Source organism: Trichosurus vulpecula, chromosome 5, assembly GCF_011100635.1.
Source record: "Trichosurus vulpecula isolate mTriVul1 chromosome 5, mTriVul1.pri, whole genome shotgun sequence".
Classification (NCBI taxonomy): Eukaryota; Metazoa; Chordata; class Mammalia; order Diprotodontia; family Phalangeridae; genus Trichosurus; species Trichosurus vulpecula.
In genome coordinates this window covers 54,225,267-54,252,219 of record NC_050577.1, presented here as the reverse complement: position 1 = coordinate 54,252,219, position 26,953 = coordinate 54,225,267, and the positions used below count along the sequence as shown (strand labels likewise).

At 40.0% G+C, this 26,953-nt stretch overlaps 1 protein-coding gene across 1 annotated transcript in view; it reads right to left on the bottom strand.

Moving 5' to 3' along the window:
• The window catches only part of LOC118850266 (phosphatidylcholine translocator ABCB4-like), a 124,237-nt gene that overhangs the window by 37,082 nt on the left and 60,202 nt on the right, over positions 1-26,953 (bottom strand). The window contains exons 15-20 of the mRNA XM_036759530.1: positions 26,258-26,419; positions 22,887-23,060; positions 11,233-11,379; positions 9,558-9,662; positions 8,839-8,916; positions 4,657-4,740 (exon numbers count right to left, since the gene is read on the bottom strand). Of these exons, the coding sequence (XP_036615425.1) occupies positions 4,657-4,740; positions 8,839-8,916; positions 9,558-9,662; positions 11,233-11,379; positions 22,887-23,060; positions 26,258-26,419 (750 nt within the window). The remainder of the gene's footprint in view (positions 1-4,656; positions 4,741-8,838; positions 8,917-9,557; positions 9,663-11,232; positions 11,380-22,886; positions 23,061-26,257; positions 26,420-26,953) is intronic.

Here is a 26,953-nt window from a genome sequence, read left to right as displayed (position 1 = left end):
CAGATGTGGCAGGTCACAGGTAGGTGGATAGCCCTGACAACTGTGGACATCAGGAAAGACTTCACGTAGAAGACATTTGAGCTAAGTCATAAAATAAGCAAGAGCTTCTAAGTGGCAGACAAAGGAGGAACCACATTCTGGGCATGGGGAACAGCTGATACAAAGGCATGAAGAGGTATAGACTGTCTTTAAAGAAAACAAGTAAACCAGTTTGGCTAGAATATAGACAGGTTTAGGTAATGGGGAGGGGAGTGGCAGGGTGGAGAGTGGGAGGAATAATCTGAGATTAGATCAGAAAGTTAGGTTGAAGCCAGATTGTAAAGCTAAATAATAAACTGTGGATTTCGTATTTTATATTTGGAGGCAATAGTCCACTGGAGATATAGGTCAGCTAGGGAGGAGCAATGGATAGAGCATCAAGTTCAAATATGACCCCAGCCACTTATTAGTTATGTGATCCTTGGCAAGTCACTTAAACTGTTTGCCTCAGTTTCCTCATCTCTAAAAGGAGGATAGTAATGGCGCCTACCTCTCAGTGTTGTTACAAGGATGTTGTTACAAGGATCAAATAGGATAATATTGGTAAAGCACTTAGCTCAATGACTGGTGCATGGTAAAGGCTGCATAAAGGTTAGCTATTACTGGCCATTATTATTTTTGAGCAGGGGAGGGCCATGGTTATACCCGTGCTTTAAGAATATCAGATTGGCTGCTAGAGAGGAAGGAAAATAGATAGACTTGGAGGCTACTCTAATATTCCAGGTGCAAGGTGATGAGTGCTTAGGGTGTGAATGGAGAAAAGGGGATGAATGTGAAGGTAGTAGTGGTTGTTTTAGTCTCTTCAGTTGTATTTGACACTTCATGACTTCATTTGGGGTTTTCTTGGCAAAGATATGGGAGTGCTTTGCCATTTCCTTCTCCAGCTCATTTTTAAAGATGAGGAACTGAGGCAAACAGGATTAAGTGACTTGCCCAGGGTCACACAGTAAGTATCTGAGGCTAGATTTGAACTCATGAAGATGAGTCTTTCTGATGTTCTAAGCACTGCACCACCTAGCCACCCGAAGGATTGAGAAGAACTAAAATTGGCAACACAGAGTAAATGTAGGAGGTTGTATTGGGGATCCTTGAAGAGTTTGACCTTTGTTTCCTTTGATTAAATCAGTGTCTTTGATTGAGTCTTACTAGGTGCTAAGCCCCAGGCCCAAACCCCATCTATTAGGTGCTATGCCTATGTGGGTGTGAAATGGTAACTAAGGTGGGGCTCTAGGTGGGGCCAATGAAGGGAGGTGCTAACACCAGGGCCAATCATAGGAGCCTAAGTTCTGGTCACTCAGATGATGTTTGATGATGTCTGAAACTGTATAAAAAGGGAGAATAGAACTATTTGCTTAAGGCTATCACTCCTGGAGGCATGGGACTCTGGGCAGCCACCCTAAGGGCCTTTCTGAAGTTCAGGGTGCTGGCTTTTTCCCCTGAACTAAGTGAGTGATATTTGTATGCTGGATAAAGTAAGATTGTTAACCCCTTAACGTTGCTTTCCTTAGTAAAGCAGATCAAAAGGACCTGGGCTTGCAGCATTCTGTGAGCTAGTTGTTGTTGGTTTTACACCCCCACAGCAGCTGCTAGCTGGATTGTTAAAACAGAGGTAGAGTAGAGAAGGGGCTGGATATTAGAGACAGGGATAAGCTGAAGATCACTCTGTATGTATGAATCCCTGAGTGGATAGATTCTGTATCAACTCTGAGGCTTGATCACTTTCTTTACAAAGGACCCCTGTTTCCGGCCGCGTTAGAGCTGAGCCCTGTCCTCCTCAGACCTCCAGGCCCAGGGGCCTGCTGAGATAGACTCAGGGCTTTGGGATGTGGGTGGAGCCAGGAGGAGGGGTCTCGCCTTTGTTGCCTCCCTGGCAATTCCAGGTCAGACCTGCCTGACCACGTGGAACTTCCGGCTCTCTGGCAGAGCATGTGGAACTTCCGGCTGCCTGACCATGTGGAGTTTCCAGTCTTTGCCTGGACTGCCTGCCCACAAGGACCTTCGGGTAGCGCGGGAAGAGAAGGGGAGGAGAGTAGGTGGAGTCAGGGCGGTCCTAGGACCCAGGTGTATTAGCTTTACCTGTCTTTCACCCACGTAACCAAAGAGTGTACCTACGTCACTAAAGGTATAAATGTGCTGCTTGCTGAAATAATAAATGGAGTCATTCACCATCTTTTCGGCTCCTGCCCCGTACATTGTCCGCGAGATCAGGTCCTTTGCTTAGGCAGAGGCCTGGGGCTTGGGGGGAACCCCGAGCATAGTTACGAGGCTTCGGAAGCTTGTAACAGACCCCCAAACATGATACTACATCAGTGGCTCTGGCAGTTTCTCTCCTACTTCCTTAAACTCTCATTCTAGTCTCTTGCCCTTCTTCTTATGGATGGGATGGAAAAGAAGCCAATTTCTATCAAAGGGATAAACTCAGACCATCTTAGAGTGGGATAACCTCAGAGGATGTCCAGTTCAATGAAGACCAAAGCATGAATCCTTTCTATGACATCTCTGACAAGTGATGATGGATCCAGTCTCTGCTTAAGGGCCTTCAATGATGGAAGACCCACTAGCTAGAAAAGAATGGAACCCATCCTACTTTTGGACAGCTCTAATCAATAGGAATATTTTCCTCACATTGGCTCACATCTGCCTCCCTGGATTGTCCAACATGGACATCCGAGGATAAGCAAAATGTACCTACATTACAGCCTGTGAAATATTTGAGCTAGTCAGTCAATAAGCCAGTGTCAGGCAATGTGCCAAACACTAGGGATACAAAGAAAGGCAAAACTACTCTTCCTACTCTGAAGAAGCTCCCAGTCTATGGGAGAGATGATGTGCGAACAATTATTCAAAGTATAGACAGGATAAACTGAAGGTGATCACCAGAGAGAAGGTATTAAGGGGGTTTGGGAAAAGTTTCTTGTAGGAGGTAGCAGTTTAGCTGAGATATGAAGAAAGTGAGGAAAACCAGGAGGCAGAGATGAGGAGGGGAAGAATTCCAGGAATGGAGGACAGCCAATGCACTGAGTTGGGAGGTGAAGTATTTTGTGCAAGAAAGAGCAAGAAGACTAGTGTTACTAGATCACAGAGTATGTGGGGATATAGGAAGATTGGAGAGGTGGGAGAAGGGAGAGGTAATGAAGGCTTTGAAAACCAGATTTTATAATTGATCTTGGAGGTGACAGGGAACAAATGGAATTTACTGAATCGGGAGTGACGTGGTCGGATCCATGCTCTAGGAAGATCACTTTGGCAGTTGAGCAGGGTGTGGAGAGACTTAAGGTATTGATATGGTTCAGATGTGAGGTGATAAGGGCCTGTACCAGGGGGGTGGATGCGTCACAAGAGAGATGGGGGCATATGCAAAAGCTGTGAATGAATTTAAAATCAACAGGACTTGGCAACAAACTAGAGTGAGGAGTGGGGGATGGCATCTCTGTGGCTGGCTTAGGTGACTAGAGGGAGGCAGGGATAGCCTCAAAAATAATAAGGAAATTCCAAAGAAGGAAGGATTTAGGGCAAATTGTAATGAGTTCAGTTTTGTGCTTGTTGAGTTTCAGACATCCATGAAATATCTAGTTCCAATTGTCTTAGGGCACCAATTATGTTAATGTAAATCCTTCCTTCAGTTAAACTGCATATGGCATGGTTTCTATTTCCCTCATCATCCTGGCCACCCTCCTTTCAACTGGTTCTGATTAGTCAAATTATTTCTTAAACCACAGCACTCACAACTTGGCACAATACTTCAGGTAAGAGCCCTCTTAAGGCAGAAAACAATGGAACTATTACTTCTCTAATTTTGAACACTGTATTCCAATTAATGGAATCTAAGATTGCATTAATATTTTTGGCTTGCCACATCATCATACTGTTGACTCATTAATAATGATAATGATAATAATAATAATAGCATTTATTTAGAATTTTAAGGCTTGCAAAGGACTTTGACTTTGTATATGTTAATTCATTATCCCCATTTCTCAGATAGGGAAACTGAGGCACCAAGAAGTTGTCAAGTGACTCATCTAAGTGAAGCATCCAGGATCACACAGCTAGCAAATGCCTGAAGTGTGATCTGAGCTCAGGTCTTCCTGACTCCAAGTCCAGAGTGCTTTGCCATTAGCCATCATGTTTATCAGGTTTAGTTATCGGGTTTTCTTCAGAGGAATTGTTTTCTAATGATTTCTTCTCTATCTTGTGCAGATAGCTTGTTTTTTTTTTAAACCCAAATGTAGGACTTCAGCTTTATCCCAATTAAATTAACCCCACTCTTGGATTTCACTGATTCTGGTCCACTAGGCGGGTATCAATGCTACTCATTTAAAGGATTTTGTGTAGTGCCTTGTATTACTCTGTATATGATTTCTATTTCCTTAGCTGTGTGCCTGCTTTATTCCCCAGTAGAATGTGAACTCCTTGGGCATAGGGAATGTTTTATTTTCTTATGTATCATTGGTTGGATTGAATTAAAATGGCAAATATTAAAACATCCATTAGGTCAACATTCCCTGAAAAGATGGAATGCTATAGAAATCACCCTCAAAGTAAAAGTTCTACTGCATGTTGATTTCCAGCTGTATCAAAGGTGAGAAATACATCAGCAGAGAATAGGTTACATACCCCTTGGACTTGGGAAGCATCAGTTGCAAGTCTTGTTGAAAGTGCACCAGTACTGTTCTTAGGATCATCAAACCAACTCATGTCCTATAACAAAGCCAAATAATATCCTTTAAATCATGGGAAAAAATGTATTTGGTCCTGTCCTATAATTTCACTAGTGTAGAGAACCCCTAGTATGGGAACTTCCTCTGCCAATGTTGCAGGGCAATTCACTTGTAACATCATTTTAGAATATTACCTGGGGCATTGCAAGATTAAGTAATTTGCCTGTGGTCAGAATTTGGCAGAGGCAGGATTTGAATCCAGTTCTTCCTGACTTCAAGACTGGTGATCTATCTACTATATCATATTGCCTTTCCACTCTTGAAATAGTGAAGTAATGCTCCCCACTCCCCAAACAACAACAACACAATGTTCAACCCCTAAGAACAAAAATAGTATGGGGGGGAGGGACGGAGTCAAGATGGCAGCCAGAAAGCAGGGACTTGCTTAAGCTCCCCTTCAGGTACCTCCAAACACCTATAAAAATGGCTCTGAACAAATTCTAGAACTGCAGAACCCAAGAAATAGCAAAGGGAAGCAGGGTTCCAGCCCAGGACAGCCTGGATGGTCGCTGGAAAGGGTCTATCGCATGGAGATGGGAGTGGAGTGGAGCAGAGCCCAGTGTGGGCTGTGCCTGGACCAACCAGGCTGGGAGCCAGGCAGAACAGGCTTAGCACCCTGAATCAGTGAGCTGTGGCAGTTACCAGACTTCTCAACCCACAAACACCAAAGACAACAGAGAAGGTTAGTGGGAAAAGCTTCTGGGACAGAGTGAAAGGAGTTCACAGTCCCCCAGGGGTGGCGGAGGTGGCGCAGCTTTGAGGCTGCTTCCAGAACTACAGCTGCAGTTGCTTCTGGCCCCAGGCCCACCTGGTGGGAGGAATTACATGGCGGATCAGAGCAGGAGTGCAGAGCCTGCTTTGCCCTGCCTGGATCTGGGCCACAATCCTGGTTGGCAGTTCTTGGGGGAGAAGGAGCACTGGTGTCGCAGAGCTTGCTGTGCAGAAGTAGCCCTGAAAAAGCAGTGCAGCCCCTCAAGCTTGGGACAAAGTATTCTGTACTCTACAAGCAGTCTTACTCCGACAAAAAGCTCAAGGGTCAAGTAGTTGGCTAGGAACATGAACAGGCAGCAAAAATGGTCTCAGATTCAGACCCAGACTTTGGAATCTTTTTTGGTGAAAAAGAAGACCAAAACACACAGCAAGAAGAAGTCAACAAAGTCAAAGAGCCTACATCATAAACCTGCAAAAAAAATATGAACTGGTCTCAGGCCATGGAAGAGCTCAAAAAGGATTTGGAAAAGCAAGTTAGAGAAGTGGAGGAAAAATTGGGAAGAGAAATGAGAGTGATGCAAGAAAACCGTGATAAACAAGTCAATGACTTGCTAAAGGAGACCAAAAAAAAAATACTGAAGAAAATAACACCTTAAAAATAGACTAAGTCAAATGGCAAAGGAGCTCCAAAAAGCCCATGAGAAGAAGAATGCCTTGAAGTGCAGAGTCAGCCAAATGGAAAAGGAGGTTCAAAAGACCACTGAAGAAAATACTACCTTAAAAATTATATTGGAGCAAGTGGAAGCTAGTGACTTGATGAGAAATCAAGATACTATAAAACAGAACCAAAGGAATGAAAAAATGGAAGACAATGTGAAATATCTCATTGGAAAAACCACTGACCTGGAGAATAGATCCAGGAGAGATAATTTAAAAATTTTTGGACTACCTGAAAGCCATGATCAAAAAAGAGCCTAGATATCATCTTTCAAGAAATTATCAAAAAGAACTGCCCTGATATTCTAGAGCCAGAGGATAAAATAGAAATTGAAAGAATCCACCAATCACCTCCTGAAAAAGATCCCAAAAAGAAAATTGCTAGGAATATTGTTGCCAAATTCCAGAGCTCCCAGATCAAGGAGAAAATACTTCAAGTAGCCAGAAAGAAACAATTTGAGTATTGTGGAAACACAATCAGGATAACAAAAGATCTAGCAGCTTCTACATTAAGGAATCAAAGGGCTTGGAATATGATATTCCAGAGGTCAAAGGAGCTAGGATTAAAACGAAGAATCACCTACCCAGCAAAACTGAGTATAATGCTTCAAGGCAAAATATGGATTTTCAATAAATTAGAGGACTTTCAAGCTTTCTCAGTGAAAGACAGAGCTGAATAGAAAATTTGATTTTCAAACACAGGAATCAAGAGAAGCATGAAAAGGTAAACAAGAAAGAGAAATCATAAGGGACTTACTAAAGTTGAACTGTTTTGTTTACATTCCTACATGAAATGATGATGTGTGTAATTCATGAGACCTCAGTATTAGGGTAGCTGAAGGGAATATGCATACATACATACACACATACATATATATATATATATATATATATATATATATATATATATATATACATACATACAGAGGGCACAGGGTGAGTTGAATATGAAGGGATGAAATAAAATCAAATTAAGGGATATAAGAGAAGAATATATTGAGAGAGGGAGAAAGGGAGAGATAGAATGGGGTAAATTATCTCACATAAAAGTGACAAGAAAAAGCAGTTCTGTTTGAAGGGAAGGGGGGGCAGGTGAGAGGGAATGAGTGAATCTTGCTCTCATTGGATTTGACTTGAGTAGGGAATAACATACACACTCAATTGGGTATCTTACCCCACAGGAAAGAAGGAGGAAGGGGATAAAAAAGGGGGAACAATAGAAGGGAGGGCAGATGGGTGGAGGAGGTAATCAAAAGCAAACACTTTCGAAAAGGGACAGGGTCAAGGGAGAAAATTGAATAAAGGGGGACAGGATAGGAGGGAGCAAAATATAGTTAGTCTTTTACAACATGAGTACTGTGGAAGGGTTTTACATAATGATACACATGTGGCCTATGTTGAATTGCTTGCCTTCTTAGGGAGGGGAGGGAAGAGGGGAGAGAATTTGGAACTCCAAGTTTTAAAAACAGATGTTCAAAAAAAAAGGTGTTTTTGCATGCAACTGGGAAATAAGATATAACGGTAATGGGGCACAGAAATCTATCTTTCCCTACAAGAAAGTAAGGGAAAAGGGGATGGGGAGAGTGGAGTGACAAAAAGGAGGGGTGACTGGGGAACAGGGCAATCAGAATATATGCCATCTTAGAGTGGGGCGGAGGGTGGAAATGGGGAGAAAATTTGTAATTCAAAATCTTGTGGCAATCAATGCTGAAAACTAAAAATATTAAATAAATAATAATAAAAAAAGAATAGTATGCACGTATTGGACACATGCTTAATCTGGACATGGAAGATTGTAGTGTCAAGTCTTGACCATGTGGGATGCATTCAAAGCTCCCATAGCCATTCTACAGTCTATACACACCCTCGATGTTGGCTTGAGAAAGAGAGTAGTCTAGACCATTTTGGAAGAAGGCTGAGGGTTCAGCCAATACTGAACATTCTCCTTGGACTTGGGAAGCATCACTTCCTAAGTAGAAGTTATACCAGCAGTTAGCTGGCCTGCCTTCAAAGAGAGAAGAACATTGAACTTGTAACAATGAACTTGGCATCACAAGATCTAAATTCCGATTCTAGCTCTGTCACTTACTACCTGTGTGACTTGGTCAAATCATTTAAGTACTTTGGGCCTCATTTTCCTCATCTCTAAAATGAAAGGGTTGGTGCCTTCTCACTATACAGCTATGATCCCATTGTGGCCACTAACATAGTGGTTGTTTCTATTCCTAAAGTTCTCTCTTTCTTTGGTGCAGAACCTCAGAGGTTGTATGGTGGAGAAGGGAAGGAAAGCCAGTGAGGAGGTCAGTTTGTAGCGCTAAGCATTTTTTATCTAATTTGCTACCTGACTATTGTATTTTAGGTCATAGGTCTTAATAAAACTTCTAATAAGGCCCCTTAAGTACAAGATGGTTCTTGTCTTGAAACTGTTGTCAACTTGTATCTACCAAGTCCAGAGAATCTATTTTTCTCATTTTAACTTATACTTCCCCACCTCTGCTTCCTGCTTCCCCCACTCCACATCAAGAGTGTAAATGATCTAGGAAAGGTATATTTGGGGTGGTCTGCACAGTTAAGTATGTGCAGAAGGAATCCCAGCCTCAGCATACCCAGAAGAATGTAAGAGTGAATCTAAAAAGCAAGAGAGAAATACCTGTCTTAGCATTGCTTTAAAAGCCATAAACCGTAGCCTTGTTGTGAGGATCTCCCCAGCTTTACCAAATGTGAAGCCCTTAATGAGAAGAAAAGAAAAGGGGTACCTTTGTTATTTTCCATCTTCCCCAGGCCTCAGGCATAAAGTTCCCAGATGCAAACACCTACATGTAACGTTCACCATCCAAGAGAATTCTGGTGCACTTTGGGGATTTCTGCTTTGTTTTTTAGAAGAACTCTACCATCAGTAATGATCCAAATTAGTGAATATCCTAAAACAACAGTCTCTAGTTGCTCTTAATGGTGTTCAAATTGAGTGTTCATATATCCTCAAGTCTCAAGTTTGTAACAGAATCCCAGGCCTAGAGGACACCTTGAGAGGCTGCTGCATTGATCCTCTTTGGGGGCTTGGGCACACCCAGACTGTTCTGAATGTTTATTGTCTGACCCACTTTTAAAGACTTCTGCATAGAGAGATTTCATTTTATGCTAGGTACCACTTTTAGTTAGAATAAGACAGGGTGTGTCGGAAGTCAGAAAATAAGATAGGATGAGTCAGAGTCATAGACTCAGGCTCAGCCCCTGCCTCTGACACATACTGGCTATGTGACCCTTGTACAGGTCACTTATCCCCTCAGTTCCCCAGGCACTTGGTTTTATGGCTGGCCCATAATGCATGTAAATATTTGGAAGCAAAGTGAGAGACAGAAGGGTACCTACCTGGAGGAAAAAAGTAAAGAAAGAAAGAATTCCAAGCCCTAAAAAGAGCAATGAGAACATATTGCACTTCTGTTGTTTCACTTCATCATCCCCTGGTCCAAAAATCTATAGAAGAGCAAGGAAGAAATCCACTTGGATTAGGTGACTTTCCTTCTGTTTTTTGTTGGTTTGTTTTTCCTGCTCTAAACAGTGGTACTTGGGACACATATCAGAAACTAGACCCCCAAACCACAGGTTTAATAAAACATGAAGTGGTTTTGGAGTAACATAACCCGTGGTTTCATTGCTGTAGAGAAAACCCCTGATGTAGACAGTCAGGGTGGTAGCAGGGAAAGAACACTGAATTTGGAATCGAAGGGCCTGGGTTCCATTCTTTACTGCCTGTGTGACCTTGGGCACACTTGAGTAAGCTATTTCATGTCCCTGGGCCACAGTTTCATCAGCTGTAAATTGAGGGGGTTGGATTTGATGGTCTTTAAAGATAATGAGGGAATTCCCTCTATAGAGACAGATGAGCATCACCCTATAGTTTAGAGGTTTAGAGAACCCTCTGGGACACTTCAAGGTCAACTGACTTACTCAGAGCCAGTATGTGTAGAAGGCTAGATCTGACCCTAGATCTTCTTGACCTCAAAACCAGCACTCTATGACTGTACTATACCAGGCCATATATCTATTAATTTCAGTTTATTTAATTAATCCAAGGTTATTAAATGTTACTTAAAGGTACTTTGTAAACCTATAAACCTTAAAGCACTACATAAATGCAAGTTGTTATTTATTATCATTCTTCTCCTTTATGGCATCAAGGTGACAGTAGATAAAGCGCTGGATTTTAAGTCAGAAGGTCGTGAGTTCCAATCCTACCTCAGATATTTACTAGCTGTGTGACACTGGACAAGCCACTTAATCTCTGTCTACCTCAGCTGTAAAATGGGTTAATAATTGGCCTGCTACATGGGATTATTGTATCAAATGAGATAACTATGTGAAGCACTTTGCAAACCTTAAAGTACTATAAAAGCACCTGCTATGATGATAATGATGATGATGAAATTTCTTTCATTCCAAAATTCTATGAGCTTTATTAGCTCAAAGTTCACCTTCCTAGTTGTTACTACAACCCCTAATTACTTCCACATTTTCTATTTAGTTATCTATGATAAGTTATCCATGATAAGTCTAATCTACAAGTTTAATCTTATCTATGATGAGTTTAATGATCTACGATACTTTTTAATCATGAAAGCACTATGTAAATACAAGTCATTATTACTGTTATTAGTACTATGTTGTTATTGTTCTCCTTTTCTTCTCACTAGAGTATAAAGTCCTTAAAGGCAAAGACTGCTTCATTTTCTGTCTTTAAATCCCAAGTGCCTTGCTTAGTGCCTAGCACATAGTAGGTGTTTAATAAATGCTCTGAGCTTCCTATAAAGTCCATAAAGTCTAGTGTTCCAGTCTCTGTAGGGACTCAGATTTGGCTTTGTTTCTTTTGAAGACACTTTCTTCAACTGGGCAGAGATATAAAATCATGGACTGGATCTAATGAAAGTTAACCGGCTACTTCCGTTCAGCCATTAGGTCAACATCCAGGCACTGAGGCTTGGATGAAAGACAGCTAACTGATGGACTGACAAAAGCTAACATGTTACCTGATTTTTTTCAGACTTACTGCTAACATCTCCGAGAATATTATCGAAAAGGCTGGCTGTAAGGCCCCATTGACAATGGCACAGAGGGTTCCCACCACAAAGTAAGGCCATTCTGTTTTATTCAGCTTCAGGATTTTGAGAAAAGAGACTGGTGGCACGTCTGGGTCCTAGAACACAGAAGAATCCAGAGAGATAGTTACTCAACACACAAATGAGCATTTACATGCTAGGACTGTCAATCAAAGAACAATGACTTACTGAGCACCTACTGCGTGCCTAGCACTATAACTGCTGTGGAAGATAGGAATTGCATGACGTAGTCACTACCTCAAGGGACTTAAAATATAGTTGAGAATATAAGCACCACAGGCATTCCTGTTAAGGAATAAAATGCATATAAAATAATGTGTTTGTTTATTTGTGTACAGAACTGTGATTTCATTGGGAGGGGAAATGCCTTGTGAGGAAACGCCCTCTACCAATGAACTGTCCTGCAAATTATGATTTCAGAGAGTTGGCTGTGGGCATTAAGGGGTTAAGTGATTTCCTCAGGTTCACATGTCTAATATGTGCCAGAGGCAGACTTTCCTGGCCAGGTCTCTTGCTGCTCTTTCAATATACATATATATATTAATATAAATGTGGAAGAGTTGACAAATTTGACTGAATCTTTCCTTTTTTCCCCTCTTCCCCACCCTCTTTTAAGGCATGAACAAGGTAAGAGGGGCAGAGAGTGAGGGTAGGAATATACACGATTTCCCCAAATGCTGAAGATCGGTGAATCAATCAGTGTAGAAAGGCACCGAGCAGGGACAACAGTTTGGAGAAAGAAGTTAAGAAACCGAGGGAAAAGAGGGGAAGGTGTTTGCATCATTAAGGAGTTTGTGGGCATAAGGTCCATTTGACATGAAGGACCATCTGCCACAGAAGGAGTGCCAGCTTACAGATTTCTCCTGAGGAAGGGAGAAGCAATTGTTTTGACATAGCAAAGTACTGGTGCCACAGGAATGGTGAAATTGCAAACTTAGGTGAGATAGAAATTACTGCCAACATGTGGAGCTCTTCTTGACAGGAGAGAGGGGAAAGAAGCAAGACAGCAACTCTGCCCTTGGGGTCATGACTACAGTATATGCAAAACACTAACTTGCCCCTCCTGACACTGTGAGCTTGAGTTCTGGGAAATATAGCCACTGTCCCCAGGAGGAAGGAGCCAGCACTTAATAAGAACAATGGATAATAATGACTCCTTATTACATTGCCTAAAGAAATACTATACTAGCCCTGTCTAGGATATACTAATCCTATCTCTGTCTCAAGGTCAATTTTTCCTATTCGTGTCCATCCTGAATAAATTGTTTATGATCAATTGCCCTGGAAACATCAGGTTGTTTAAATGCAGGAGCCAAGTTTATTACCTTCGGGGAAAGCTAACATGAGCCAAATTCAAGGCTGAGGCATAAGCAAGATGCAGTTGTGCAACACTACTGAGGAGTCTAACATGGAATCAGGTGTTTAAGTAATAGGTTATGGGATGATGCAGAAAGATGCCTATTAACTGCACAAGATGTCCTAAATACAAACCAAAGTATTTTTTTGCTTTTTTCTAGCTCAGCTGAGGACAGAACAAGAGAGAATGGGTTAACATTTCATCAGGAAGAATAGACATAAGGAAGCACTTTCTCATGATAGAGGCTATTTATCACGGGACTAAATTTCCAAAGATAGCTATGGAATCTTTCTCTGAAGGTTTCAGACAAGTCAAGACCTGGGTTTTCTCATTTCTAAAAATAGAAAGGTAGTATTAAAGTCTCTTATACACAGTGTCTCTAAAGTCTGGACGCAGGAAAATTGATGGCAAGGTAGAGTTATTGCATCAAGTTCACGTGAATCTTGCAAAGAGCATCAATCTTTGCATCACAAATGATGGAAATCATATTGAAGTTGTTATTTGTTAATATTCCAATTAAATAAAATGTGATTGAAAATTTCATTCATTTCATTTCTTGAAAATATGCATTTTTGCTTATGTGTCCAGACTTTAGGAACGCCCTGTTCCCTATGAGAAAACATTGTTTTTTTTCCCCCCCAGATTTACAATTCTCTTTTAACACCAAAGACTGTCTCAGAGTGTCTCTCACATTCAATTCAACTCAATTCAACAAGCATTTCTTAAGCACCTACTGCACGCTAGAACCTGGGAACAGAAAGACAAAAGTAAAGTAATAGCTTTTACCCTCAGGGAACTTAAATTCTCTTGCAGCAATCTCTTTTGAGGTAGAGGCAGGTTGGTGGCTGCCTCTGCCTTTATTTACAGTGAGCTCTCACTTCCCACGGACTGAATTATCATCTTGATGATGAAGATTCCCATATCTATATTACAGTCTTAGTCTATCTCCAGAACTCCAGTCTCAGAGAGTCAATCGCCTATCCAAATTGGTTATCCAAAACACATCTCAAATTTCACATGTTCAGAACTGAACTCATTATCTTTTCCTCCAATTTCCCCTTCGTTTGAACCTCTTTTTTCTGTGGAGGGCACTACCATCACCCTTCCAACTGTAATACAGGGAAAATTAGGAACCCCTGAGAAACCCCTAGACTACTGACAAGCACTCCCAGAAAGAATGGACTCAGATATCTTTGGCATTTAGCAAACTCCCTGGGACTCCATGACTCCACCAAGGAATGTCAATAGATAGGACCATCCCACTGAAGGATAACCTGGCAGACCCTTTCTAGCAGATATCCCTGGGGCTCCGTGACTCCACCAAGGAATGTAAATGAGATTATCCCACTAGTATGATAACCTGACTGAATCTTTTGATCAGCCAAGACCTTTGTTCCTGTTTCCCTGCCCTGTACCCCCACATATCCTATATAAGCTAAGCCATCACCCCAACACATGGCCATTGATTTGTGGTGTAGTACCCCAATGGCCGCCGGCTAATAAATTCTCCACTTAAAACTTATACTCTGTGGTATGTCTTGCTCGCTTCTGGTACAACATTTTGGAGGCCCCAGTGAGATGAGGCGGTATTACGTGTTACCGCCCTGGAGACACACACAGAATTTCGGACCTCAACAGGGAGTCTCTGCCCCCGATCCACCTTCTCTCACTTCAGAGGGCCGGCTCCTGGGGATTTCTTTTCCTAGGACTCTGATGTGGAGTGATGGTCTCAGAGAACGGGCTCTTTGCTGACCTGTCCCTTTTCGGCCTACAGAGAATTCTGGTTTTCAGACCTCTAGGGGTAAGGTTTTTCTGGTTTGGTTTCTGGTTTGGGGCTAGCCATTTGGGTCTCTGTTATCATGATAAACCCTGATGAGGCTGTGGTACAGAGCTAGGGGGGCTGGGACGCCACCCTCCCTATTGGGGTGTGGGAAGATTGGGGTGTTTTCCTTGAAGAGGGAACCTGGTTTATTTTCTTTCCTCTGAGGGGACCTGCTTAGCCTCAGTTAACCCATGCTACCGGTCTGTTTGGGGTGTGGGAAGATTGGGGGTGTTTTCCTTGAAGAGTAAACCTGGTTTATTTTCTTTCCTCTGAGGGGACCTGTTTAGCCTCCAATTAACTCATGCTAATGGTTTTCTGTTTTGTGTTGGGGTGTGGGAAGATTGGGGTGTTTTCCTTGAAGAGGAAACCTGGTTTACTTTCTTTCCTCTGAGAGGACCTGCTTAGCCTTCAATTCGATCCACACTGTGTTTTTTGTTACGTTTTGAGTTTGTCTCTGTTTGTGTGTCTATGTCAAAATAGTGAAATGTCTATGTTTTGTTAAAATCTGAAATGCAGGCAGCCAGAGATTTCAGGCTGCAACTAGGGAAACAAAGACTCTTTCCCCTCGTGGTTCTATGTGTGTTCGACCTGGAATCACAATGGAAAAAGGGTTAAAATTTTGGCAAATTCTGGGTTTAAAATTGTTAAAAAGTTTGGAAATTGGTTAGTTGAATTTGGGAAGAAAGAACTCCTGAAATTGTAAAGTCATTCCAGGAGCTCACTCTTGCTGAAACATCTCCTCCCAATGAATGCCTTCTGGCTAAAACCTCCGTTAAAGTCTTCAGTGGGACTCTCTACATTTGTCTTAGTGCCTGATTCCCTTAGATTCAAGTACAAAAGAGGTTTTTTGGGAGTGAGCAAGGGGGTGAAGTTTACTTGAATTACAATCATTGAGATCCTTTCACTAGGGCTGCAGTAGAGGTTAGGGCAGTTAAATCAAACTGCTCTCCTCCCAGATCAGATTAGAAGAGAATGCAGGAGAACTGCAGGAAAAAAAAAAAAAAACTTAAATCACCCTCCCCACCTGGCAAAAGGAGGAGAGGGACAGAAATTCACAGACTGACAGTCAGTCCTGTGCCCCTGAGTACCTTTGTAGCCCGTCCTTGTGGTAAAGTTTAAAGGTAAAATTTGTGAAGAGAGAGATAGAAAACCTGTATAAGGAATTTAGGGGGGTTGTAGAATAGCAGCTTGAGACTACCTGTCTAGTGAGGAGTCCATGTGCTCCTTTTGGCTGCCATATGCTCCTGGCCTCACCCTTCCCCCACTCTCCACATTGAAAGGTTATCAGAGCTGAAGCTAAAAGGAAACTTGTAAAGAAATAGGGCTGGTTAGTTAGCGCTTGGAAAGGTAGGCTCCTTGCCCTCAAGGGGCTGCCAGGCCCCACCTAGGGAGGAGCCCTTAGAAAACTAAAAGGGATTTTTTTCCTGCCCTTAAAGACCTTATCTTCCTTGGAAGCCCCAAAAAAATCCTTTTAGACATTTTTGTATAACATGAAGCTTGGAAATAGTGGGTGCAAAAAAAAAATTAAGTTTCTCTTTCTTTCATAAGTTCATTCATGGCCAGGCAAAAGTTCCTATACCTGGGCCAGAGGTAGTGGTGCTGAAGAATATACAGTTAAATAAAATGTATTTAAGATGTTAATATATTAATATATGTGATACATGTATTTATATATTAGTGCATTAATATATAATACCGGAAGTAATAGGACCAACAATTCCTATATTGTATCTGGAAATGCAATTGATATCATCTGAAATTTACTGTTTCTGTATTTCTAAAATTATACTGTATTTTAATTTGAGTTTGATATATGTGAATTGGATGCTTTTAAAGGATGTGATGAAAAGTTGGTAATTTTAAACTGTCATATTTGGTTTAGAAATGTATCTACCTAGCCTGAAATGAGTGGTTCAAATTTTACGTACATAATAATGTTTAGGGCATCATAACATTTCTATAATATAAAATTATTTTGTTAGAGTTGCATTAGGTTAAGAAGTTGGACAATTGCTGTAACCTAAGAATTTATTACCTCCAAGTTTTGTCTGGAAGTTCAGTTGAAATTGTTCTTGTTATAAATCAACTATTTTGTTAAAAATGTGGTTTTATAAACAGTAACCTTTTGTTTTTCAGTGCAGAGAGTATTGGGCCTTAGAAATTAAAATGTTACCACTAGTGGTTATGAATCATATTTGATTTGCTTACCCAACTCAGTTATGATCACTAGATTGGTAATTAATTGGAATCTGTTTCAAGTTTTAAATACATGATAATTGCTTGTGGTGTACTTATTTCTGAGTTTGTTATTATATACAAATTGGTTAACATTGCATTACCTGTGCTGTTAGAGAATAATTTCTCTTATAATCTGGATGTTGTTAGATTAAGAATTGTACTTAATTAAGAAATTGAGGTTGTTAACTGAACCAAGGACATTTAGATATTCAATCTTGTGAAAGTTTTCAGGGTAGAGGGATTCCTATAGACAAAGCTTTTAAAAGTCCTGGTAAACTTTGTCATTGTAATAAAAGCTAATTTAATTGGGTCCATTACAACATCTTTTTGACTAAAGGATTTTGTGATATCTAGAAATTCTGTAATAACAAAGAATTGAGTTGTTATAATACCTTGAAAAATATAAGGGTATGATTTTCAAGACTGTATCATCTAAAGATGTATTTATGTATGTTAATCTGGAGGTTTATGGACTAATTTGTGAATAAATCCAAATGTTTAAAGGTTATTTTGCTTTAAGAAGGGAAAATACTTTTGAAAAATGTTCTGTAAAATCTTTTTGTATAATTTTAGAAGGCTTGCTGAATTTCCACCTGCAAGCCAATTGGTTGCAGTTCAAACGTATTGTGAGTTTTTGGAGTTTCTGGGTGAGCTATTAGAATTATTAGAATTAATGCTTATCTATAGAAGCCTTGGGAGGGAGGTTGAAGGCCCATTCAATGTCTTATTCAAGTTTTTTTTTGAGTAAGGAGGTTCGAAATGACAGTCTGAATTCCTTACTCCTCCCTGCCCTTAGTTTAGATAAGAAGAAAAGAATTTCACCTTAGCCTACCTGTCAGAAGGGAAGGAAAGGGGAGGGGCAGCAATAAGAGGACGGTAGGGGTCAAGAAGCCTCCAACCTGGCTTCTTAAAAAATGGATAAGATTAGACTAAGACTTGAGACGGGTTTGGCCTGGTAGTTTAATTAGTGAAGTCTGCCATCTGATGGAGAAGAACCCACCCTCAGGGGGAGATGAGATGGCAGATCTCTTTAATAAGTGTCCCTTTCTTTTAGAATGAGTTATCACGAAAAAACAAATCCCCTTTTTTTGTGTCTTTGTGTGTTTAAGAAGCTGGAATGGGATTCCAGTATACACAGTTATGACAATGGAAGTACTAACTTATGAATTGTTTTGTCTTATGGTTGAAATGTAAAGGAAGACTGAGTACTGGGTTTGAAAGATTTGGAAAGGTAAATTAAGGTTGAGGGAAAATAGGAAAGGCAGATAAGAAAGTTTGGGGACAAATGGGAGTTAGCTAAGCCTCTCCTGTCCTGAGAATGGTAGTTTCAGATGGTTTAAGCAAGTTGGGAAAGAGTGTGAGGAAGTATTTAGAAGATGGAAATGTTATGTAGCTTGATTTGATAATTATTAGCTCAATAAAATTTGGGCAGTCTTATCTGAAGGATATTTATTTGCTATTTAAGATTTTATGGGTCTACAATTTAATATTGTCTTAAGCTCTGATTACAGGACTAGGTCACATGAAGCCAGTAATGGCATGGCAGGCGTTACAAGCTGAAAATTTTTAAGGTGGGTCTGCCTGGGAACAGTCGTGAAGACGACCTTGGTCACAGCCTAGGTAGGATCTTCCTGACTCTATTTCCCAATTCTGCTATTTCCTTTCTGAAAAGAAAAGTCCCCACCTGGTTACACCTAAGCCCTACTTTCAGCACCTGGTGACTATAAGATTGGCTATCAGATATGACTCATGCCTGGAATCAAACAGAGCTAAGGAAGTTCTTTCCTTCTGTTAAGATATATGACATAGTCCCTTGTTTCTTTCATAGCAAATTTAAATTATCAAGAAGTTTTGTAAGCACTATGCTAAATCTGCTAGGTAATAGATGAATATTGAAATATCTCTGAGTTATTATAATAGGATACAGGTATGAATAGCTTACAATTTTAACTTATGTTCATGACCAAATAAAACATTGAAATAATATAGGGATAACATCCTCCAAAAGGGGAAAACGATTAGGCAAAGCAAATAAGGCAAAGATGTAATGTGATCAATGTCTAATAAAAGGAAGGGATAGCGAATTTTGAAAAAGGCAATAGGATCAGATTGATTCCCCGAAGAATTATGTACAGATGTGTATGATTGGCTCTAAAAATTTATCAATTCTGGAAATTCGAGCTGATAAGTGTGTTTTGGTAATAAGATCTTAAATTTGGATGCTAGCACAAGAAAATTGTATAAGATAGTGGTACAAGTGAAAATATATCCCCTTTGTAAAGTATCTGTAAGTTATAGTAAGTTAAAATTATCTGAGAATTTCTAGATCTGAACCAGAGAAGCAGAACTCTCTTTTACTATCAAGGGACCAGATAACTACAATCAGGCATCTGGGATTTTAAAATACTGCTTTAAATGAACATTGTGACCATAATTTAAAGTTACTTTGTATACAAAATGTGCAATTAATTGCTGGAATTGAATCAGAAACATTTTTAGCTTTGTTAAGAATGGTTTGTGGACTATTTGTAAATGCCATCAAACAGACATGGCATGGCTAAAAATTTATGATGTTATATATGATTGTTAATAATGATTGCATTACTTTGTATGGTTCAGGTTTAAGTTTTCTTGTTGTCCAATTTATGAATGTAAATCATGTGACATGCAGATCTCCCCCTCTATTGTGAGTCATCTAAGTAATTGGTCTGTACCTGACCCAATGTAATTGTTCAGTTTGTGAATTATGAGAAAAACTTTGGACTCAGCCCTGTGTGACTGGGATACTGAACTACTTCTTGTATCTGTTTGAACTTAGCCCTGCGTGGCTGGGACCTATGTTGTGTTTCTTTTATTAATCATCAAATTACATGTGTTCTGGGAACCCCGTGTGAGGAGTGGACATCTGGGCCTATAGGAGACCTCGCCCTGCGGTTCCAAGAGCCTGAGAGGGACAGCACTGGATGCAGATGGCTTTCTCATGGGATCCGGAACCAGAGCCTGAGCAAAGACCTGCTTTTTCCCCTTCTGAGTCCTTGTGTTCTCAAGACTGTTTTCCTGAATTTTTATTATGTTCCCTCTGCTTACTTACAATTAATTTACAATTCCTTCCCATCCCTGAGGATGTCCAAATACAGAAAAGGGAAAACCTGACTCCACCTAGATAGGGATTTTAGAACTTCACCCCTGTGGAAGATAGAGTTTTTTTTTTCCATACCTTTAATTGGTCTTTAGGCGAAACTTTCGGTTTGCCTTTGACCAAAAAAGGGGAAATGTGGAATGTTTTATACCATTTTTTAAAAATTTCTGGTGTGCAGTACCCGGGGAGGCTCCTTGGACTCTCCTTGAATCTTCCAACTGGGTCTGGCCTTCCCCTGGGGCCAACAACCTAGCGTTGTCATTGGGCCAGAATCTCTGCCTGAGCCTTACCCTTTATTGTCACTATCAAAATGCATGCCTTCCCCAGGCTCACCCCTGCTTAGCGTTTTGGTTGGCCTCCTAATTTTATTGCTCTGCCCCATCACGTTGTTCCTTTTTCAAGGATTTGAAACCCCCTATGAGAAAAAAGTGGGGAACCCCTGAGAAACCCCTAGACTACTGACAAGCACTCCCAGAAAGAATGGACTCAGATATCTTTGGCATTTAGCAAACTCCCTAGGACTTCATGACTCCACCAAGGAATGTCAATAGATAGGAACATCCCACTGAAGGATAACCTGGCAGACCCTTTCTAGCAGATATCCCTGGGGCTCCGTGACTCCACCAAGGAATGTAAATGAGATTATCCCACTAGTATGATAACCTGACTGAATCTTTTGATCAGCCAAGACCTTTGTTCCTGTTTCCCTGCCCTGTACCCCCACATATCCTATATAAGCTAAGCCATCACCCCAACACATGGCCATTGATTTGTGGTGTAGTACCCCAATGGCCGCCGGCTAATAAATTCTCCACTTAAAACTTATACTCTGTGGTGCATCTCGCTTGCTTCTGGTACAACACAACCACCCAAATTTCCATCCCTGACTCCTCCCCTTTACTCATCCCACATACTCACTCAGCTGCTAAATCTGGTAGTGTCTACCTTCACAACACCTCTTACATCTTTGTCCTTCTGTCCATTTATACAATCACCATGCTAGGTCAGGTCTTCATCACCTCTAGCCAGGACTCTTCCAATACCTTCTTAATTGGTCTCTTTGCTTCAAATTGCTCCCCTCTACACTGCTGCCAAAATGGTTTTCCTAAAGTGTGAGTGCAACAATGTCATTTCCCTCCAAGATCAAGTATAAACTCTTCCTTTTGTTATTTAAAGCTCTTTCTAACCTGACCCAATCCTGTCTTTAGTCTTATTACCTTTCTTGATGTATCTGTGTCTTTGTCTTTGTCTTTGTCCATGTCTCCTATTTCCATGTCTGTGTACTGGCCACCCCACTTCTACCCTTTGGAATCCTTTGCTCCCTTCAAGAATCAACTCTACATGAGGTTTCCTGATTTCCCATGCCACCCTTCCCACATCCCTACCCCAGATACTAATGTGTTTTCTCTCAAGGTTACTTTGCTTCTGTCTTCTATGTTTTTCTATATAGCTATAAACATATCAATATCAATACATAATATTAATGCAGATATACATATGTATTCAAACATATCACCCTCATTGAAATGTAAGCTTTTTGAATACAAATGTTTTTGCCTTTTTTTTGTATGTCTAGCACCTAACACAATGCTTGGCACATAGTAGGTGCTAAAAAAAAATCCTAGTTAATTGATAGTTAACAAATGCTTGCTGAATTTTTTTGAATGTGAAGACTGAAAAATATACCATGGCTAAGAAAAAAATGGAAATTAGTTCTCTTCCATTTAATGATGAGCTAGACCATCATTACAATCCATTTCTTTTGCAAGTAAATACATTAATTTGAGACCAAGATCAAGAATTCCTAAGCAGCAGGAGATCTCTCAACAAGTATGATTATATTGGCATCTACTTGGGGCCCAACACACACCACAGAGAACAATAGAGCCGATAAATTTCTATTAGGGACAGTTTTTCTTGCCTAAATAAGGATGAAAATCATCTCAATTTATCTAATGATAACCAAACCAGAATTTTGAACATAGTTTAGAATACTTTCTCCAAGAAAACTACAACTGTACCTTCCTTACTGAATGGCTTCTTTCTAACACAGGACTGTTAAAATTAATGGTCAGGCCACCCAAAGGCTTTGGGAAAGGAAAGATCATGAAAGAGGCTGTGGGGAAGGAAGAAACTAGTCTTAGGGTATGTCTGAGATGAACAACAGGTTCATGGAGCATTCTGTCAAGCTGAGGTCCAAAAAAAAACACCAGCTGTCCATATACATTGGATTATGGTCTCCATGGACTTTTTGGACTATGGGGACCATTTGTTTGTTCAACCTCTTAAAGCAGCTGCTTTTCCTGGTTGCCCCACCTGCCTGGGGTGCTACTCACTAATGATCTCCAGAGTTACAGTTGACTAGGCCTTTACTTTGTTTTAATAACACAACCCAAATCTCCATGGAAAATTTCCAAGAATACATATTTTTGCTATATCTAAGACTTTTTAATGTAGTTAATAAGTTCTCTGAATATAATCTCTTCTAAAGTAGTCCCTATGACCCCTGTCTACAATCCAATATAAATGAATATATTATTATCAGTGTTATTATTAATAATAACAGTTCAATGTTGATTTTATTCCCAAGGTACAAAGTGAATTGGAAAGATTTGGTGTTCAAGACACAAACATGAATTCTGGGCTTTTCAATTTCTGTGTCTAAACAGTCTGAAAATTAAAAAATAAATTTTTAAGATATTTCTAGGTCACATAGTTAGGAGCCCACGAACTTATTTAAAAATACAATTTTAGTTGATTTCAGTAAAAATTAAATATTAAAATTTGCTAAGACTTTTGGGACACCTTGTATTTTGATAACTGCATTTCAGTATAATTGTTATTCCTTTTTTATCCCATATATTATATTTTAGGCACATAAAGCCATTCTTCTAACTGGGGGTCCACAGCCTTCACTAGTGTCCAAAGTATCCATGACACAAAAAAGTTTAAGATTTCCCAGATGAACAGTTACTGAATCTACAAATAGTGCTACCATTATAATTTTAATTGGAGTTAATGAACTTACAAGCTCTTCTGGAGCTACATCAAAGCTATTCTGATACTTTCGTGAATTTCTAAAACTTTTGTGTGTGGAGTTCCTAAAAAGGCGTGATTTCAGGCCATTTGGTGCCATCCCAGATGCACTGTCATCTTTTAATTCAACTTCAAATTCTTCTGACTGAATCTGGTTTCCTGACGTCTGAAAGAAATAGAAAGTAAAGTTATGAAAGGGTTTTAGTTGTATAATCTTGGATTTGCAAATGTAATTAAATTCAATATTGAGAAACTTAAAGTTTTGAGGTTATGTGGTATTAGTGGGAAGAGCTGTATTCAGAGTAAGAACACCAGGATTCTAATATGGGCTCTGCCCCCATCACTTGGGGAAGCTGCTTAACTTGTCCAAGCTGTAGTTACTCCTTAAATGAAATGGGGACAAGAATACATGCAACATAGCCAGAAAGAATCTCAGGTTCAAATCCCACCCCATGACCACACGTAAACCACATGCAAATAAATCTTTTAATATTTCTGAGTCTCTTTTCTCACGGGTAAAAGGAGGCTAATAAGATCTGTAATCTCAACAAGTATATTGTAAGAACTGGATGAAAAAATGTAGGTAAAATGCTTTGTAAACCTTAAAATACTCAACGTCAGCTTCATAATAAATGAGTAGATGAATAAATGAAATAGCATTTATTAAATGCTTACTTTGTGTTGAGTGCTGTGCTAATATAAATATAAAGGTGAGACAGTCCTATCCTAAAGATATTTACAACAAAAATAATAAATCATTTATATAATAATAATAATGATGGCTCACACTTTTCAGATCTGCTGAAAGTTTTTTTTACGTACAGTAATCTAATTTGATCCACATGACAACCTATAATTATCCCCAATTTAAAGATGATGAAACTGAGTCTCAGATGTCAAATGATTTGCCCAGGGCTACACAGTAAGTTTCTGAGGTAGGTTCTTGTAGGCTACAAGTCTAGCATTCTAGGTCTTTAAGGATTACAAAATGTCTTATGAGGTTTGCAAATCTTAAAATGTTGCTAAATGGAGCAAAGGAGGGAATTAATATGTGTGAATGCACTTTATAACCCTCAAACACTCGACTGGGTGATGCCAGCCTCCTTGTAGCTCCCAAAGGTGCATTTCTCCACTGGCTGTCCTTGGTGCCTGGAATGCCCTCCCTCCTCACTTCAGCCCCTTGGCTTTCCTGGCTTCCTTCAGGACTCAGCTCAAATCCTGCCTTCTGCAAAAGGCATTTCCTGCCCACCCTACCCCTGCCAACATCTCTTCCCTTTGAGATTATTTTACATTTATAATACACACACACACACACACACACACACACACACACACACACACACACATATATGTCATGTAGGTTTCTAGTTATTTGCATACTGCATTCTCCATTAGAATGTGAAGTCCTTCAATGCATAGATCAGGTTTCTGCCTTTCTTTGTATCCCCAGCACTTAGAACAAGGTCTGGCACATAGGAAGTGACTGATTTAGAGACTGAAATAAATCCACTGAAGACCACTCAATTCCAGTAAGAAGTTTATTCTAAACTGAGCGTTAAAAATGAAGATGAAGTGGATAAAGGAACTGACATTTATTCGACATGTACTGGTTGATTCCAAATTTAATTTCAGAAAGTAACAAAAGACAACAACTAATATAAGGGCAGAAAGGTAAAAACATCTTTGGTGCACTAGAAATCTTATTTAGTCATTTTTCAAAATGCCATACGTTTTTAGGAAGCCCTCCAATTTACAGGTTCCAAAACATATTCCACAGCTGTCATGAAATCTAAAAGTTGGGCGTGGCTTGGGAATATTTTCACCAAAGTATTCTTTATCTCAGCTCTTTTACAGCTGGGGAACACTGAACCACAGGGCATGGTCACCACCCAGGGGATGTAGTGGGTACTGCTTTGCACACCTGGATGAGAACAGAGACTAAAGGAGATCTGAACTGAGTGAGTCTGACTAGCTTTTCATGGGACTTCGATGACTTCCCTATAAATACACTATCGCTCTCAGAATCTCAGGACAGCCTAGTAATAATAATAATAGCATTAATGTTGCACTTTAAAGTTTGCAAAGCACTGAAATAATATCGCATTTGATCCTTACAACAATCCTGTGAGGCAGGTGCTATTATTAACTCATTTCAAGATAAAGAACCTGCGGCTAAGAGAGATTTAGTGACTTGCCCTCTACCCTCAACATCCCTAGGGTCCAGCCCCTAATATACTCTGTATTATAGCTTTCTGTGTTGGTGTCTTATCCTTCAATAAAGACTGTAGGTTCCATGAACGGAACTCGTAGGACTTTGTCTTATCTAAACATCCCACCTCCCTCCTCACCTAGTATGGAGTCTTAAACACAGAAGATCAAATGACATAACATTTGTAAAGCTTTTATAAGCATTAAAGCACTACATAAATGCTATCATAACTATCAGTAGTAGGTACAAAGTAAATATTCATTGTTTTTGTTGACTATGTTGCAAAGTGATCCCACTTTATTTTGTGCTTAGCCAAAGGGCACCATATTTTTATACATATATGGTGTATGTGTGTGTGTGTGTGTCTATGTTTTCTTACCAGAGCTACGATTTCATCAGTGTGAGAAAGCCCTCTTTACCAATGCAAAATGAGTATTTGTACTACAAGTTAAGAGTCTTGGAGACTTGCCTTGGGCACTGAGAGGTTGTGCCTTTTTCAGTCTTTATTTGTCAGAAGCCCAAGAAAATCCACATCTTCCTGGTTCTGAGACTGGTCTCCTAAGCCACACTATCTCACTCATATATACATACAAGTATAAAATTTTTTTACTTTTGGAGAAAATTTGGTTTTCCTTCAATTCTCTCTCTCCTTCACTCATTGTCTTCAGTGAACTGTTCTCTTCAGGGACAGTTAGGTATCAGAGTGGGTAGAATGTGGGACCTGGAGTCTAGAAGATCTGAGTTCAAATCTGGCCTCAGACATTTATTAACTGTATGATCCTAGGCAAGTCATTTTACCTCTGGCTGCCTTAGTTTCTTCATCTGTAAAATGGGGATAGTGATGGTTTTTACTTCCCAGGGTTGTTGTGAGGATCAAATGAGATATTAATAAAGTGTCTGCATACCTTAAAGTATTATATAAATGCTAGTTATTACTGTTGTTGTTGTTAATCATCTTACGTATGTCAATAGCCACTTCAATCAAAGTGTACAATTTTTTAAGTTTCTCCATCCATCTTTTCTATTCACCAGTAAGGCGTATCTGCTGCATTCCATTCGGAATATTCCTACAGGCATGGGGCTCCTGGTTTATAGAATCAATTACAGAATGCTTTATAGAAACCAACCAGGGGAGTTACTAGAAGAGAAATTACCTGCATGTTAACGAGTTTGAAGTAAACCCCCTCCCTTTTCATCAGTTCACTGTGGCTCCCTTGTTCTGTAATGACTCCATCCTCAAAACCTGCTATGATATCTGCATTTCGGATGGTAGACAAACGATGAGCTATGACAATGGTAGTTCGACCTTCTCTTGCCTGTGAAAAGGAGAGAGAGAGAGAGAGAGAGAGAGAAAGAGAGAGAGAGAGAGAGAGAGAGAGAGAGAGAGAGAGAGAGAGAGAGAGAGAGAGACAGGGATGTGTGGGATGGAGGAAGATTATGGGGATGAAAGGTTCACTTTGTACCAGAGTTACCATAGTGTAATTTGAAGTTCCATGATTCTACTTGTTACCATCAGTTCTTTATTAATTGATATAACAAATGCTTATATTATACCTATTCATAAAATCATAAAATTCACAACCAGAAAAGATCTTCTAGTAGACAGAGCACTGTTTCTGATGTTGGAGAATCTGGGTTCAAATTCTGATGATTATTTCCTCCATGATCCTAGGTTAGTGATTAAACCGTTTCCTCATCTATAAAATGAGAGAGTCATACTACACGGTCTTGGGTCTTTTCCTCTGATTCTGTGATCCACCAATCTACTCCAACCTCCTTATTTTATAGCCAAAGAAACTGAGGCTTAGAGGGGCTAAATACCTGATCAAGATTATGTATTTGGCACTTTG